We start from the raw sequence: 17304 nt of genomic DNA on the forward strand, positions 1-17304 counted from the left end.
GTGATTATTCACTGGGGCGCTGGTGGACATTTTCTTATAGCTTTTAAGTTTGAATCATGTTTACATTTCTCAATGAGTGCACAGGACACTGCTCTTGAGATCCTCAGAACAATAATGGTTTGGATTAAGGTGGAAAGAGTTTGGTAAAATATGGCTGTATTGATTCGATGAAGGACCCATCTTTGGGCAGAGACCATCTTTTTGTTCTGTTTGGTATCTGTTTGTATTGCTATATGGAACAATGGGGTCTTGTTCCACAACTGAGACTTAGGTATGACCGCCACAGAAATAACATCACATTATTTTATTATTATTGGTCAGGTGCTTTTTCAAAGTGACGTGAAAATTTGGGTTTTCTTCCTTATCCTTATATGGATTTGGTGATTTAATAACATATAATAAATAGCAGTATTATCAGTTGGCATCCCATCCCCAGCACGCACACATCCTAAACTCTCAAATTTTAATAAAAAATCCAGGGAGACTGTGTTGGACAGAGAGTTGAAGATTGGGTGACAGAGCCTTTCAGAATACCTAGGGAGCTTGTGGAACCTCCGGCCCTGGAAATTTTTAACAACAGGTTAGACAAACAGAGGTGTCAGAGATGGTCAAAATAATACTTTGTCCTCCCTCATGGCAGGGCACAGGACTAGAGGACCTGTCGAGGTCCCTTTCAGTCCTACATCTTTATGATTCTGCATTGTTGTATTGTTGTTTTCAGAACATCAACAATATTTCAAAAGGGTCATAAAAACTGGGATGGTTTAATATTGTTACACGTGCTGCAGTCTGCAAAGTAAAATGTGTCCGGTAAACATTTGCTTGTCATTTTATCCCTTAGCAACTGGAACCTGTTCTTCAATAAACAAAAGCTGATAAGGAACTGTAACATGTTAGTCTGTTCATTTATCAGATGTAAACAGCAGATACACTTGGAAATGCTTCTCTGCTTGTTAAATGTCAGAGTGACGAGGATATTGCACCGTTGGAGAATGTTTACTAGCTCTGGGATAACCAATCAATCGATCTGTCTGGTTTCTAAAAGTATATGTCACTTTGAACTATTTAAGCAACATTTGGAAAAGAAAGCCGTGAGGGGGGAAGCGGGGGTGGAATACTGCCAAACACAGGTGTTCAAAAATCATGAGATTGGTTTAAAAACCACAAGTTGTTTTTTTTTTTTAATGTATTTTTTTGTAATTTGCCTTCTGGTTTCTGTACCTTTAGAATTCACTTGCTTCACACACACACACACACACACACATATATATAATTTTTCTGCAGCCAGGAGTGCTTGACATTAAGCACTTGTGTGTTTTGCTGAATCTGGGCCTAAGATGGGTGATTTTCTTTTTCTCTCTTTGTTTAATTAAAACAAACAAAACTACTAGGAAAAACCGTAGCCAGAGAAAGCCTTTAAAACGTTAATATTGTAGATCTAATTGACATGTACATGAATAAAGAAACTGTCATGGTTAAAAACGCAAGCTACATTCTGACTTTAATTCTGAATTTAAGCCTTCACTCTGTAGTTCGTAACTTTTAATGCTTTTGAGCCACATTTTCATAGGTGCTATTAAAAATGTGCCAGCAAAAATGGTGACATATTTTAATGTTGTTTCCCTCCAAAATGGTGTTCTAGATTGTTTTTCTCTTTTTATTTTAACTTTCTATTGTAGCCAGTGTTTGTCTCCTTTGAGTGCTGCATGGTTTTCACTGCACATATACGTCCCTCCCTAGGAGATATCTTTGGCCCTGGCTAGTGAGAGAACAGTAATTTCCATTCTGGGGAGAGGGGAGAGGATGCTAATGATGCTCTCCCATGGATTCCTTCTTGTTCTGGTTGTTTGCCTCTTCTCCCCACTTCCGGGAAGAGCACGGTCAGGTTATGCCAGTGGCACCCCCAGCCTTTGCATGGTTGGGATCTGGGGGCGGGAATTTGTTCCCATGCTTTGATCTGCATTATGGCGGCATAATGCACTGCAGCTGTGGCATATAGGCCAGTTCAATATAAACAGAGAAGGCTTGAAAATGGATTGGGAATTGGTAGCAGATCTGAAAGAAATCCAACAAACACGAAACTCCGGCAGATGTAAAAAGGGTTGAGTAGTAGGCGCATGTGACTGCAGAGGAATAGCCTAGGCCAGGAAACAAAACCAAAGCAAAAGGCTACACACCTGGGCTAAGATTTTGTACTGCGCCTCCTGGTCGCGTGGCACAAAAAAAGGCGCAGCCCAGGAGGAAGGGGAACAAAGATCACCTTTTTCACCTATCTGACTCTGGGTTGTTGCCGCTCTCTGGCTGCTTGTGGGCTGCTTTGCGGCATGCGGCAGCTGAGAATTCCCATAGCTGCATGTGCAGCTCATGAGCATGGGGACTCGCTTCCTGTCCCTGGTGTGCCCACTTCACCAGATCTTGCAAGTGAGCCTGCATCGGGCAGCCTATAGCTGTCCCCTCCAGTGCCTGCTGTGGGGGAGTTATCCTCCAGCTGGTAAGGAGATTTGATAGCCTCTGCTTGGAACCACAGCTGCATGCAGAGGTTGTAGTGGGAGTCAAAATCTGCCCTGTGATTTTTAAACACAGTGCAAATTGTAGACCTCTTGTCATGGTGCAAATAAAACATGCTGTGAATCTAAATGGTCTCGGCTGAATATTATTAGCCGATAAATCACAAGTAGAGGATCAGAAAGGAAAAGGAAGGTGATAAGAGCCTCATACAATCAGTCATTGCACGTCCCTGCATTTCCATGCTTGTAGTTTGAAGGGAAGGTTATGAAAGTTCATGGGTAGCAATACAGCACCATGTTTCCATTCAGCACTGTGACTAGGGTGACCAGATGTCCCGATTTTATAGGGACAGTCCTGATATTTGGGACTTTTTCTTATATAGGCTCCTATTACCCCCCACCCCATCCCGATTTTTTGCATTTGCTGTCTGGTCGCCCTAACTGTCACATTTGGTGCAATGTTGATGACAGGTCGTATAGTGGCATTCCCATGCCCCATCACAGTGTGGCAGGGCCAGGTGTGCCCTGCCCATTGTTTCACACAGCACAGATTGAACATTGGCAGGTGAGCTCCATTAGTGCAATTGTTTAATGAAACAGCTCTTGCTCTCCAGTACAGGTGAGATATTAACCTGTGTAGTGAATGTTGGTGGCTCACTATATCAGTTAATTAAGCGGAATAACTATTATAAAACACCAGCCGAGCTCACTGTAGCAGTAAAGAGTAACTATTATTAATGAGAATGTATGTAATGCCATGGCAAGTTACACTGTTAGAAAGAAACATGTTCCTTGCCCCCAAAGATATGATACTTGAAGATTGAGATTTCTGTTGCATGGAGACCTGCATGGTTCAGAGACTGACATTGGAGTATGAGAGGATGGGTTATGGCTAAATCGGATGATTTAGTTGGGGATTGGTCCTACTTTGAGTAGGGGGTGGGACTAGATGACCTCCAGAGGTCCCTTCCAACCCTGAGATTCTATGATTCCTTTGATTCTTAGGGTAAAGCTGAACTGGACTGGATGCAGGATAGGGTGGTCCCTGCCCCAACCCCCTTCCTACCTAAAAAGAAAGTTAAGATTATCTTGAGTGGTGTCACCTGGGCGTGTCAGTAGCTGCTTCATGGGGAGTCTGATTTGCACATTTAGTTCATCTAGCTGAGCTGTTTGAATTCGAAGGCATAAAACCACCCCACACCCATAGTAAAGAGTTCCTTTGTTTTGCATTTTTGCATACAGATACTGACCCAAGGTAGCAACATGAGAAACAGGACCGTCACGTCCTGCCGATAATCATCTGGAATGGATTCAAAGCGGTGCATGCAAATGCACTAACAGCATTTCACATTTCTGTTGGGTGGCCTCCTACACGTGGAGGGAAGTGATTAGCATTAAGACCTCTTTTTTTTTTAATGGGCTTTCCTTTGTTTTTGTAGAAGGCCAGACAGCTCCTACTGCCTCTACACAAAGACATTGTTACATGAACCATGCAAAACTTCCATTAGAGAAGCTGCACAAAACTCACCTGGTCCCAGCTTTGGTTACAGACTTGCAGCTCATCCTAAATTGGTTGCATGGGTCATAGGAACAGAGGAATTGCCACAGTGGAGCAGACCAGAGGTCCATCTATTCCAGTGTCCCCTCTCCAACAGTGGCCAGTGCCAGATGTTTCAGTGAAAGGTGCCAGAACCCCACCAGTGCAGATTTGGGATAATCTCCCAAATGTGAAGTCGTTCTGACCTCTAATGGTTAGAGATCACCTTAAGTTCTGAAGCATGTACTGGATACTTATATGGACAACAAGAACATTCAATCTATTTTGGAATCCTTCAAATACTTTGGCATCAGTGACTTATTGTGGCAATGAGTTCCACAGTCTAATTATGTATTATATGTAAAAGTATTTCCTTTTATTGGCTTTGAATTTTGCCATCTTTTCATTTTTGTGAATGTTCCCTGGTTCTTTTGTTAGAAAGGTTTACAGACCTTCCAGGTGTAGGTGGGCCTGAGTCAGAACTTCAGATCCAAATGCTTCTCTGCTCCAGGTCAGAATACTGCAACTCTCTAGGATGCACCAAACCTAAATCCCAGATTCAAAGATCCCTCCATGGGATCAGAGGCTTGCAACTTGGGCCTGTTTCTTTTCTTCAGACAGTCTGGGGCCTGGAGAGAACGTGGGTTGGATTTTAGCAAAAGTGAGGGACGCTTGGAAGTTACGTACCAAAAAAGTATTTATTTCGTTCTCTTATATGATCCGTTTATCCCCAGGGTTCCCGTGAGTTCACAATGATACAAACAAAAAAGCAGAAAAGTTCCAGCTAGAAAAACATTCCAGCCCATAACCTCAACTTAGATAAAGCAATTAGATTCCGCACACAATGTGACTGACTGAGGCAGCATGGTGCATTGGACAGGATCAGGAGACCTGGGTTCTCTTTCCAGTTCTGCCACTGACCTGCTGTATGAGCTTGGGCACATCTCTTGCGCTCTCTGTGACTTTTCTCTCACCCATCCTTTGTCAGGCCTTGTCTACACATGCGGCAGCATGTAGAATTCACAGTGGAGAGCTGCCAGACCCTTTCCCTGCTGCCCCTCACTGCATTGAGGAAAGGCTCTGAAGGCTTCCTTTGCCACCTCCCCACTGCTGGAGCCTTTCCCTGGGGCGGGGAAAAGCTCCGGCAGCAGGACATGCTGTTGCTAACAATAGCAGTGTAGACAGGGAATGCACAGCTTAGATGCATGGAGAGCCATGTAGGTTCTGATGTGTCTTTACTCACCTAACCAGTGCCTTATTGTCTATGCTGCTATTCATACCTGTGCTAGATGGGCATGCAGTGTAGTTACTCTACACCTGTGGCTCTCAACCTTTCTAGACCACTGTACACCATCCAGGCATCTGATTTGTCTTGTGTACCCCCAAGTTTCACTTCACTTTAAAATTACTTGCTTCCAAAATCTGACATAAAAATATAGATGTGTCCCAGCCCACTATCATTGAAGAGTTGCTGACTTTCCCATTTTTACCATATCATTATAAAATAAATCAATTGGAATATAAATATTGCACTTACATTTCAGTGTATGGTCTATAGGTCAGTATAAACAAGTCCTCGTCTGTATGAAATTTTAGTTTGCATTGACTTTGCTAGTGCTTTTTCTGTAGCCTGTTGAAAACTAGGCAAATATCTAGAGGAGTTGATGTATCCCCCTGGCAGATCTCTGTGTACCCCAGGTTGAGAACCAATGCTCTGCACGCTGCCGTAAGTGTATGTAGAGAGCTGTAGACTGTAAGCTCTTTGGGGCAGGGACTATGTTTGACCACGTGTCTGTATACCACTCATTTCCTATTTGGTGATATTTCTTGAATGGAGAAATTAATTTGGGGAACGATTAGGATGTTTTACATAGAGATAATTTTTTTGCTCTTAGTACCTGATCCTGCTCCCATTAAAGTCAATAGAAAACTAGGATTAACTGATGTGAGTATGGAATTGATCCTTTAAAAACTATCCATGTACTGAAGCAAGTAACTTTCCCTAATAAAGATCATTGGGATTTTTATATATATGAGAAAGAGATTGAATGTTGGCTGCTTTAAATGATCCCTTTTTTTCCTCTGTCTTCATGCTTTATATTAATGTTTTATTCAACTATATTTTGTTCAATGATTTATTGCAGGAGAGATTTTAACGTGCTTGTGCTCTTGTAATGTACATTGTCTTTGCTGGATAGTCGAGCTTGATAACAGCCTGGACAAGGTAGGAGAGAAGGTCATCAAGATAGACTTTTTTTTTTAATATTATAACATTACTGGGCAGAGTTCTTTTAATGTCCTCTCTCCTCCACTGACAGGGCTGTCAGCCTGTGAGACATCCTGTGAGATGGTATCAACATATCCTGTAATTTTAGTCAAGATTCCAAAGCAGAGCTGCATACGATATTTAAGGAGATGAAGGCCTGTTTGTTGACAGAGAATCTGTTGGTTCTTTTTTTTTTTTTTGCACAGTGTCTTCTAGAAAAATAATGGAGAGGAAAGTCACAAACTGTCCTAATTTATAACTTACTTTAGCGTAAAATCACAAAGCAACAAACCTAGCAATGACCTTCACCAAACCAGCACCAGCTGTTCTTTCCCATCCCGTCTTGGTGATGTAACTTTGTGGTTTTCATGGTTTATCTTTCTCTTTTGTCTGATTTGTGTGAGTGTGTGTGATGATCTTGAGCTGTAATGGCTGTGGCTAGAGTGTTTCTGGGATTCCCATCTATCAAGCTGAGGGCACGAACACATCTCCCTCTCTCCTTAGCGGAGAATAAAACGAAAAGCCGCATTTGTTAGTATTTATTATCATTATTATTCTGAACCTCAGGCAGCTCATGAAAGGGAGTCTTTAACTCCCTGCGCTTTGCAGTCTGTTGGAAAGTAATATCCGTCCTGCACCTGCTAAGCTTTGTAAATCTTTGGCTACCAGTGAAAATGAAAACCAGTGAAAAATACTAATGCAGTGGACCACATTGTCAACTGGAGTAAGCCTGTGTCACGTCATCAGCTTCAGCCACTGATTTATGCTGGTTGAGAAGCTGGCCATTATAATTGGTGCCTTAATTCCTTGAAATATTTAAAATACATAGGACTTAATTTCCTTCCAGAGTCCCAATCTTTTTCTTAAAACATGAAAAAACCCTGCTGTAGTGGTTTTCTCCTTCCCTTCCTATCTCATCACAGCACACATGATTCTCCAGCACCTGGCACCTTGTATTGTCACTTAACCTGTGCCTAGTGAGTGTGAACACTTAGCTGTTCTGATGTGATGGGCCCTTACACCCTCCATGCATGGGTAGAAATGACTAGAGAGCGCATCTCTTGCCATGAGTGAAGGAAAATGACAAACTAGCAGAATGATTCTAGTTTTTCCAGCGGAACGTTTCCCTGTCTAGAAACATACATGAAGACAAATTTTGCGTGTGTGTTTAGTGTCTTACTCCACTCTTAGTGAAGAGAATGGCCTGTATAGACGGATTAGCCTCAAATTAAATTTTAAACTTTAAAGAGAGGAGTTTGGAAGTAACTCTGCTCCATTAAAACTTACATTTCAGACCCATAACCGGGCACCTAAATAGAAAGATCATTATGATGACCTGGTTTGTAGAAGAATAAGCGAGAAGAGTGGTAGTGAAATAGGTCAAAAATCTGAATGTATCATTATTTTTCTGACGAATGAATGTTTTTAACTAATGTTCTCTTCATTTTCTATTTATTGTGTGTTTTTTGTAGCTGATGCCCTGATGGCTTTTTCCTGACCTGAAGAATACTGTGCCAGCTTCTTTAAAAGTGATTTTATTTGTGCAGATCTTTGATATTTTCAGGGGAGTTACTGGACAAACAATCTCTATGACTGTAAAACAGCTAATATTTTTTTTTTAAATGCTGTCCTAGCCATGACAGCGGGGCTATTCCAAAGTTGACACTCACTAAATTTATAAAAGCAGCAAAGAATCCTGTGGCACCTTATAGACTAACAGATGTTTTGGAGCATGAGCTTTTGTGGGTGAATACCCACTTCCTCAGATGCATGTAGTGGAAATTTCCAGGGGCAGGTATATATATGCTAGCAAGCAAGCTAGAGATAACGAGGTCAGTTCAATCAGGGAGGATGAGGCCCTGTTCTAGCAGTTGAGGTGTGAAAACCAAGAGGGGAGAAACTGGTTGGTGTGAAAACCAAGAGGGGAGAAACTGCTAGAACAGGGCCTCATCCTCCCTGATTGAACTGACCTCGTTATCTCTAGCTTGCTTGTTAGCATATATATACCTGCCCCTGGAAATTTCCACTACATGCATCTGAGGAAGTGGGTATTCACCCACGAAAGCTCATGCTCCAAAACGTCTGTTAGTCTATAAGGTGCCACAGGATTCTTTGCTGCTTTTACAGATCCAGATAACACGGCTACCCCTCTGATACTTGACTAAATTTATAGGCATTTATGAGGTTGGTGAGGGGAAGGATCCAGGAAGGCTCTGCCTATTTTGCTGTCCCTTACATTAAGATTGAACTGTCCAGTGGTTCTCAAACTTTTTGTGTTGGCAACCCCTTTCACACAGCAAGCTTCTGAGTGAGGACCCCCCCTTATAAATTACAAATGGGGGGAGGTTAATTTTAATTTAACGGGGGCTCGGGGCTGACAACCCCTGTGGATAGCAGGCTCATGTCCCCCAAGTAACGCACTTGCGACCCCTGAAGGGTCATGACTCCCAGTTTTAGAATCCCTAACCGTAGCATGAATATACTCCTATATGTCATACTCTCAAACTGTGTCTTTCTAAATGGCCATCCAGGAATTGCAAACAATTCGGATAGGCCATCATGCACTTTTAGTTAGTATTGGATGATAGATACTTAGGCAAAGGTTTCTGAAAGGTGCTAGTGATTTTGGGTGCTTAACTCAAGAGTCCTTCAAGGACCCTGACTTTTAGAAAGTGCCGAGCACCCACTCCCGGGGAATTCAGATCCCTTCGGGGTGTATGAAATTGGGCACCAAAAATCGCCGGACATTTGTGGAAAACTTTGGCCTCGATGGTTTGTATTGCAAAGGCAAAAACTTCAACATGTCCTCAGCTCTGCCTTCCCTGAGCACAGGTTGGTGGAGGAAATGAATGTGTTTTTCTACTAAAGAAAGAGGGAATTGTATAATTGAGGTAACCTAGGAAGGTAGGCAAATCTCCCCTAATTGTATACAGACCGTAGAGCTTGTCTCAACCTTTTGACTAGTGAAGCTTTCCTCAATTTGGGATATTGTGTGATCCTAATCAGAGACCTTTAACCATACATCAAAGCAGCCTCTCCTAATCTGCATACCTTCAGGCTGGCATGGCTTGATTGCATGGTTTCCTGCTAACAGACTCATCTCTGGCCAGGTGTCTTTCCTGCTGTGGACGACTGATTCCTTTTTAGTCTTCATCTCTGAGGCAAAGAAATTTAATCCTAATATTACTGCCAGCCATGGAATGGACCTGCTGATTTGGAAATGTCACTCAGTTGTGGCCGTGAAATATCAGTGCACAGCAACCTCTGATACCTGCTTATTTCACTGCCAACCTCTAACCTGTCATTAGTGTATCTATCTGCATTTAAGCCTGTCAGCTTTCTTCCCCTTCTCTTCTTTTGTTTCCCTAATTACTTTGATTGCATCAGCATATCCAGCCTGGGTCCTCTGTTTGGTTCCTAAGGCAGCATGAATTGTCTGCTCAGTCTGCTTTAATACGGGTCTTATGGTAAGAGGAGAGGGAGAGAGAGTTGCTTCTGGGTCTTGAACTCCAAAGTCAGAGGGCGTTCAGCTTTGGAGGTAGCTCTTCAGCTCCTTACAGAGAGAGGCCCTAACTGCTCCATGGATGCTTTGCTCTTGCTCCTGTCCTTCCCACTCCCTGCAGCTGGGCTTGTTGGGGGCAGAGGGCTGCGGTAGCCAGTCTTTGGAGCCATTCAGCAGCCTGTGAGTGGGACGCTCTTGCAGCTTATCCCAGGGTTTGTCTGTGGCTCATGCCAGCTGGCTTGGGTTCATGGGACTTGGGCTAAGAGGCTGCTTACGTGTGGTGTAGACATTCATTCTTGGGCTGCAGCCTGAGCTCTGGGACCCTCCCGTCTTGCAGGGCCAACCATGGGTTTTTAGACATACCCGGAGAGATGACAGGCTGCTCCCTGGGCTCAGCACTGGGTCCCTTGGCCTCAGATCCTGTGTTCTTAATAGTTGCTGCCATTACTCTTGTTGGCATTTGTATTGCAGTAGTGTTGGGGCTCCAGTCGGGGATCTGAGGCCCATTGTGCTTGGTACACAATGAAATGGAGGACCCTGCCTTAAAGGGCTTACCGTCGGTCTAAGCAAGGCACCAGATAGATAATAGATCGGGGGAGGGATAGCTCAGTGGTTTGAGCATTGGCCTGCTAAACCCAGGGTTGTGAGCTCAATCCTTGAGGGGGCCACTCTAGGGATCTGGGGCAAAATCAGTACTTGGTCCTGCTAGTGAAGGCAGGGGGCTGGACTTGATGACCTTTCAAGGTCCCTTCCAGTTCTAGGAGATTGGTATAACGCCATATATTTTTATAATAAATAATAGCATTTTACAGCCTGGCTTTTCCTGTCTTGTTGAGCTCGAAGACAAGTGCACATATTTCCCTTTGTAGCTGTTGATAAGAGAATGTTATCAGACATCAGATACACTTGGCAATGTACTCCCACCTTTTCTGTGGTATAGGTGCTGTGAGCGTGAGACACCTGCATTGGCTGGCTTACCCTTTGTGTGTGGGTATTACCGTATCACCTCTGGTCCCTTCATGGACCTGTAAGGTGCTGCACATCCTCAGCTCCACAGGAGGATCAAATGCAGGGAGAGTCCCTCAGTTTGATCTCAAATAATACGTGTTTCGGCATGCTTTTATCTGTCCATCCAGGCATGTATCACCGTCATATCTTCTGCCACCTTATCTGTCAAATTTTAAATGATGTGTCACATTCTAGTGAGATTTATACATCAAATTATTTTAAATAAACAGAAAATGGAAAGTGTCTGTTGCCTAGAAACTATTTTTCTGAGTACTCTGGCATTTACCATGTTCTCTAAAGTATAATAAATGAAAGCTTGGGTGCAGAAGTAGGGTGGCTTTTAAAAGAAGTTATTCGTTGAAATCTCTGTTGTTTCCCCCTGTTCATGTGTGGTTCTCTCCCTGTGGCTTGACTATAGCGTGACATATTGAGGTATTCTCTTGAAGTGTAAAAGAAAAGAAACATTTGTTTTTGGGTTTTTTCTTACAGGGGTTGATTAAAATCCGAGGTGATCCCTGCTGGAGAGAGTTGACCTGTATGGATTATCATTATGAGGTGAGCATTCTGAACACCACTAGTTGCCTGTCCGCTTTACCTTGTTAGTAATTCTCCGTTTTTCCTGACATCTTTTCTCTCTTTCTCCAGCTGGGTTACAGTTGTTCCCCCACTCCCACCTCAACCCAACGCATGCCCACTGTTCTAATCTGAGGCGCTCCTGATAATTTCATCAGTAACAATGAGCCATACACCTTTTTTCCATCCAGTAAACCCATGAGACCGCTTCCTCCTAGCCCTGTCTCATTAGTATGAATTAGGACTAACATCACGGGACTCAGCCAAATTACTCCCTGTGTGAAAATGGTGTAGGAAGAGACGTTGGCCCATAATATCCAATCAAGTCCACTCTTTCAATTTCTGACTTTTACAAGTTTTTGTTTGTTTTCGTCAGAACTTGCTTTAAAGATATAAACACAATTTTATCTTCATGTGACATAGTGAAGGTTTTGACAAGCCTTTCTAATGAGTGAGCAAAGGTTTATTATACCTGGAAGGACCAATCAATGAGCCTAGGATTTGGGGAGAGCCAGCTGCAATTCTATCATATAGTTGACACCGATGCACCAAAGCAGTGCTAAATGAATGGGATTTGAAACTTGGTAGTCCACATCAGGTAGATAGAAGGCCTGCTAGTTTGCTTGTCTTTTAGCATTCCAAGATGTCACTCTTATCACGTTCATCCAGGGCTAAGACTTTCAAAAATGACTAGTGATTGTTGATGTCTCAGTGTTTGGGTGTTCAGGTTGAGACACTTTCAGCGGTATAAGTTTCAGAAAGTAGGTGCTGTCTGTTTACTCTTCCAAAATACAGACGTATTTGAGCAGAAATGTGGCATAGAAACAAAGTGCGATCAAAGACGTTGAGCGTGAATCGTTAAGTTCTCACTCTGTATACTTTTCTCTTGCCTTTTGAAATACATTTCAGTGATTTGTTTTCATGTTGGTAATAAATAGCTGTTTGTATTCTGACTCCGGGCATTATCACCTCTTAGATTGCAGACAGATGTAGCAACACCATCCTGCATTCTTGTGGTCATGATTTGGCCTTTGCATTTGATGTGGACCTGGGATTACAAAAGGAGATACCTGTGATGGTAAACTGGTCAAATAACCTTGGTCCCTTGGCTGCATAATCCAGGAAACTACTGGGGCAGCGTTCTTTTCTTCTTTGTATCTAATAAGCCTGATGGTTTATTGTTAAATATGTATTAGATCTATTGTTTATAATAGATTTTTCTACCTGCTTAGCGGTGGAGCACATTGCACCTGTTTGCTCAACTTTGCAGTGGCTCCTGTTTGATTTCCTGGTGCAGTTTCTGATGTTGGCTTTGCCCCGGGTCGTCCCAAGGATTTTAAAGATCTGCATCTTTGCTCTTTAATCCAGCAATTGAGCTGAGCTAGGATACGGAGTCTGACAATCCCTACATCTGGGGAGACATTTTCAGTGGACCATCATCTCTGGAAATCATCTCCTCTTCCACTGAAGGTCTGGTAGAACCTGAGTTTTCTGACCTATAGAATACATTGCAAGATGTATGCATGCCTCTTTTTTTTTTTTCTGGAGGGCTGAGCTCAATAGGGAGATTAATAATAAGTTGGAAAGTTCTTTCAGTACCTCCCTCCCTCCCCCACCATTTAAGACCAAGGGACTCCACACAGTAACAGAGGTCCATCCACCCACTCCAATCCTACTGAGGGATCAGGGCCTTAATATCCACAATATGAAAAATAAAAAAATTAGAAGTTTACCAGCATCTCAAGCCTTTAACTTTTTGCTTTTGTAAGCTTGTTAAAGGTAGATTAATTTATTTTGGGGGATTTATGGGTGTTAGTCCAAAATGTAGAATTTGCCTTTTTGCTGTTTACTTGTTTTTGGTATTTATTTATTTTAAAGTCGGGGAGTTGCTTTGAAAGGCACTTTTGCGCATGTGTGGCTCATGACTACATTATATAGCTACTGCTATTCAGCTGCAGGCATTAAATAAGAACATGAGAGTGGCCATACTGGGTCACACCAAAGGTCCATCAAGCCCAGTATCCTCTCCTCTGACAGTGGCCAATGACAGGTACCCAAAGGGAATGAACAGGCAGGTTATCATCAAGTGATCCATCCCCTGTCACCCATTCCCAGCTTCTGGCAAACAGAGGCTAGAGACACCGTTCCTGCCCATCCTGGCTAATAGCCATTGATGGACTTATCTTCCATGAATGATGGACTTATCTTCTAGCTCCCTTTTGAACTCCGTTATAGTATTGACCTTCACAACACCCTCTGGCAAGGAGTTCCAGAGGTTGACAGTGTGTTGTGTTAAAAATGAATTCAGAAGTTCATGCTCTCTGAATGTATATTGCATCAGGACACCTGGAGTACAGATTTCAGACACAAAGACCCTTGAATGCTAGAGTTTTTAATCCTAACACAAAGGCAGCCATGGTAAAATGTCCCTAGCCGCCTACTTCATTTTGGATTTAATGGGCAGCAGTTTAAAACAAATAGAAGGAAATTCTTCTTCACACAGTGCACAGTCAACCTGTGGAACTCCTTGCCAGAGGGGTTGTGAAGGCAGGGACTATAACAAGGTTTAAAAGAAAACTAGATATATTTATGGAAATTAAGTCCATTAATGGCTATTAGCCAGGATGGGTAGGGAATGGTGTCCCTAGCCTCTGTTTGTCAGAGGATGGAGATAGATGGCAGGAGAGAGATCACTTAATCATTACCTGTTAGGTTCACTCGCTCTGGGGCACCTGGCACTGTCGGTAGACAGGATACTGGGGTGGATGGACCTTTGGTCTGACCCAGTATGGCCATTCTTATGTTCTTATGATTAATAGCAAGAATGCCCATCTGTCCTGTATGCTTTTCTACACCTGGAAACAGTCAAAGGAAAGCCAACCCATGACAGAGATAATTGTGATTCCATCACCAGCTCTCTCAGGTGACCCTAACCTACAACAATCATCCTGCAGAGTACTATGATTTTTTAAATCAACACCAGAATCAGCTTTGTAGCCCAGAAAGTTAATTAAAATCACTCCCCTCATATTCATAATGCAGGATCCCAAACCTGCGGAAGTCATCAGGGACAGGAGCACAAAGAAGATAACATTATCAGTATCAATTATTTAAATCCACAGCAACAGCTGCAATGAAAGAAAAAGAAAGAGGTCTAACCTTAGCCATAGTAGATAAAACTCCAAAATACAGCTGTAGATTAAACTTGACACACACAGGCTCTCCTCGTTACGTACGTGGTAGAGATGATTTGACAAAACTCTTCCTCAGGCAGGCAGTGCTAAGTGGAAAGGAACATGCTCTATTTCATTGTTTCCTATGTATTTTGGATGAGACCTAAAAACACAGCCATGATGGTTTGGGGGTCCTTGAAGCTTTAAAACATGGCACTCCTCAGATTTTTGGGGATGGGGGGTGGGGTAGTCAGTTCCAGTACAGGCAAAATTTCTCTTTGATTAGTTGATCATAGGCAGCTTTTTAGAGGGGTCGTAGCCATGTAAAGCTTTCACCTACTATATGTAATGTTGAGTATATGCCCATTTGAAAGGACAGACGAACAAATTGCCACCAAACGCAAGACTCTTCTTCTCTGGGATGGTCCCATAGCCAAGCTCTTCTGCATCCACCTTTATCCCTCGCTTCCACCATTGATATTTCCCAGCAGATGAGATCAGTAGAAAAAACCATGTCCCACCCACTCCCTTGACCAAATTATTTTATGCATACCTGCCAGCTGCTACTCTTTAGAGCACCATAGTTACCAAGAACCCGACTCTGCAGTGAAGTGGGAGTAAGAGAGGGAGAAAGCTGCTTACAGAACTGTAACACAGAATCCATCTAAGCAGTGGGAGGAAAAGAGGAGGAGAAACAGGCTGTAGCTGAAGATGTCTCTGGAAGGGAGGAAATTATTCAGGAGGCTGCTTGTAATTAGAATGATAAAACTGGGTAATGGACCAACTTTCAAATGGACAGGGGCCAAATTTAGTCTGCAGTGATCTATGTTGGCCACCCCAGCTCTCATATTCCAATCTATATTCCAATCCAACATCTCCATGTGCTCAATTGCCAAGAGAATTAATGAAAACACATGGCCCCCATCTCTTGCATATTGAGCATAAACTGTACTATTTATTTGTAGTAGAACCAGCAGCTACGCTTGTGGAAAATAACATTTCCACTTTTGTCGGAAATCATGTATAAAATAACATGTTGTTATGAATTTGATAATTAAACAAAGAGCATGTTTTTTGCCCCTCTTTGCCCCCCTTGGGCCTTAACCCAAGACTTCATGGAGATCTGTTCCTCAAGCTAAGGCTCTTTGTTTGGAAGGCTTATGACCCTTTCGTTTGTGTAATTTGGAGAGGGAAGTGTCAGAATACATTGTTTATACAGACATGGTATTTTCCAGTCTTCAGTTGTTGCTGCATCATCTCATGAGGAGGTACGGTAGGAGTAGATTTATTCTAATTGGTGTAGAAGATGATGTAAACGGATACTAGCAAAGATGAGCAATTTAGACTTGCACTTGATTTCCATGTTGCTGTAATATAGGTGCCAGGGATCCTAAATTCTAATCCTAGCTCCTCCAGTGAGTTACTGCGTCACCTGGACAAGTTGTTTAACCACTCTTTGCCTTGGGTTCTCCATTTGTCAAAGGATGGGTAGTTTGTGTTCCGAAGGTGGAGCTGTGATTGGATATGACAAAGGGGAATTATGGTGGTTAATTCGTTAAAGGTTATACAGAGCTCTGAAAAGCTCAGAGAACTAAAGCCAGGCACGGACATCTGCACAATCGGGCATGCACAGAGTCAGAGTGTACAGGCTGCCATCAGGGGAACCTGCACATCAGGTATTAGCACACATAAGTTAACCTGTGAAAATGTATGCACATAATTGCATTAGCAGACCTAGCTTTGAAAGTCTGCTCCTGCTTTATTATGATTCATGCTTGTAGCAGTTCTAGCACTGACTGCTGTGGTTAGATTAATTTTGCCTTGAGGGTTGCTTTTTTTTTTTTTTTTTTTTTAATGAAATCCTTTTGCTACTTTTTAAATTGGTTGCTTTTGAATTGCATTCAGTTAAACATATTGACTGTGCACTTAACTTGGATGGAGATGGCTTCTGAGTTTATTACTGTTTGTTTTATTTTTTATTAACTACTTATCTACTGTGTACACAAGGATAGTCAAAAGAGATTCTGCTCCCACGGGAGTCCATGGCATCACTCCCCATCAATCCAGCTGCCGCAGAAGTACACCCAAGGAGCTAGGCCGTGGGGCAGATTCTCCACCCTGCTGTGGTGCCTCTGTATTCTTAGGAGCAGTGACTGGCCATATCTTTCCAGCTGGCATGGGGGAGTCCCTAAGGAGTATGGAGCCAACATAACTGGCTCCTGTGTCACGCTCCCTGCAGCCTCTGGGGAAGGGTGGGGGAGGAGGGGCAGGAGCATTGCTGGTGTGTTCTCAGCTTGGGTCTATTCCTGGAGCGCACCAAGCTTGAGGGGGCCTGTTGCCAGCTGGCACAGGCCAGAGCAGCCTTCTGGCCTGCTCTAACATGCACTGGGATAGAGGGTCAGGCAGAGAATCAGGGAGCCGTAATCAGCTCCCCCAGTGGTCCCTTCCCGTCCCGTTTTGCCAAATTTATATCAGCAAAGCAGAGGATCTGGCCCATTGTCTGCGGATTGTGTGTATGCAGTTCAGCCAGCATAAGCACAGATCCCTTCCGTGCACCGTCAGGGTAAATCCATGCACAACACCCATATTTGAAATCTCCATTCAAAGATGCAGATGTCCGAACGGCAGGCTCGTTTCATGGAACACCTTGTAGCCATATGTCCTGGCACAGGAAAGGTTGGAGTGGCATGGGGGGATTTGCATATGTAAACTCAAATCTAGTCCAAACAGAGCCCGTG

The 17304-nt window shown here is 43.1% G+C and overlaps 1 protein-coding gene across 6 annotated transcripts in view; it reads left to right on the plus strand.

Annotated features, from left to right (window-relative positions):
• LMF1 (lipase maturation factor 1) overlaps nucleotides 1–17304 on the plus strand; it is a 330506-nt gene that overhangs the window by 128266 nt on the left and 184936 nt on the right. For 5 of the 6 annotated variants that reach the window (XR_004002415.1, XM_030578587.1, XM_030578583.1 and 2 more), the window contains exon 5: nucleotides 11310–11375. The exons of the other annotated variant lie outside the window; for it this stretch is intronic. Coding sequence is in view for 4 of the 5 variants with exons in the window: in XM_030578587.1 (XP_030434447.1) it covers nucleotides 11310–11375 (66 nt within the window). In the remaining variant the exon portion in view is untranslated. The remainder of the gene's footprint in view (nucleotides 1–11309; nucleotides 11376–17304) is intronic. 6 annotated transcript variants of the gene reach the window in all.

Source organism: Gopherus evgoodei, chromosome 10 (genome assembly GCF_007399415.2).
Source record: "Gopherus evgoodei ecotype Sinaloan lineage chromosome 10, rGopEvg1_v1.p, whole genome shotgun sequence".
Taxonomy (NCBI): Eukaryota; Metazoa; Chordata; order Testudines; family Testudinidae; genus Gopherus; species Gopherus evgoodei.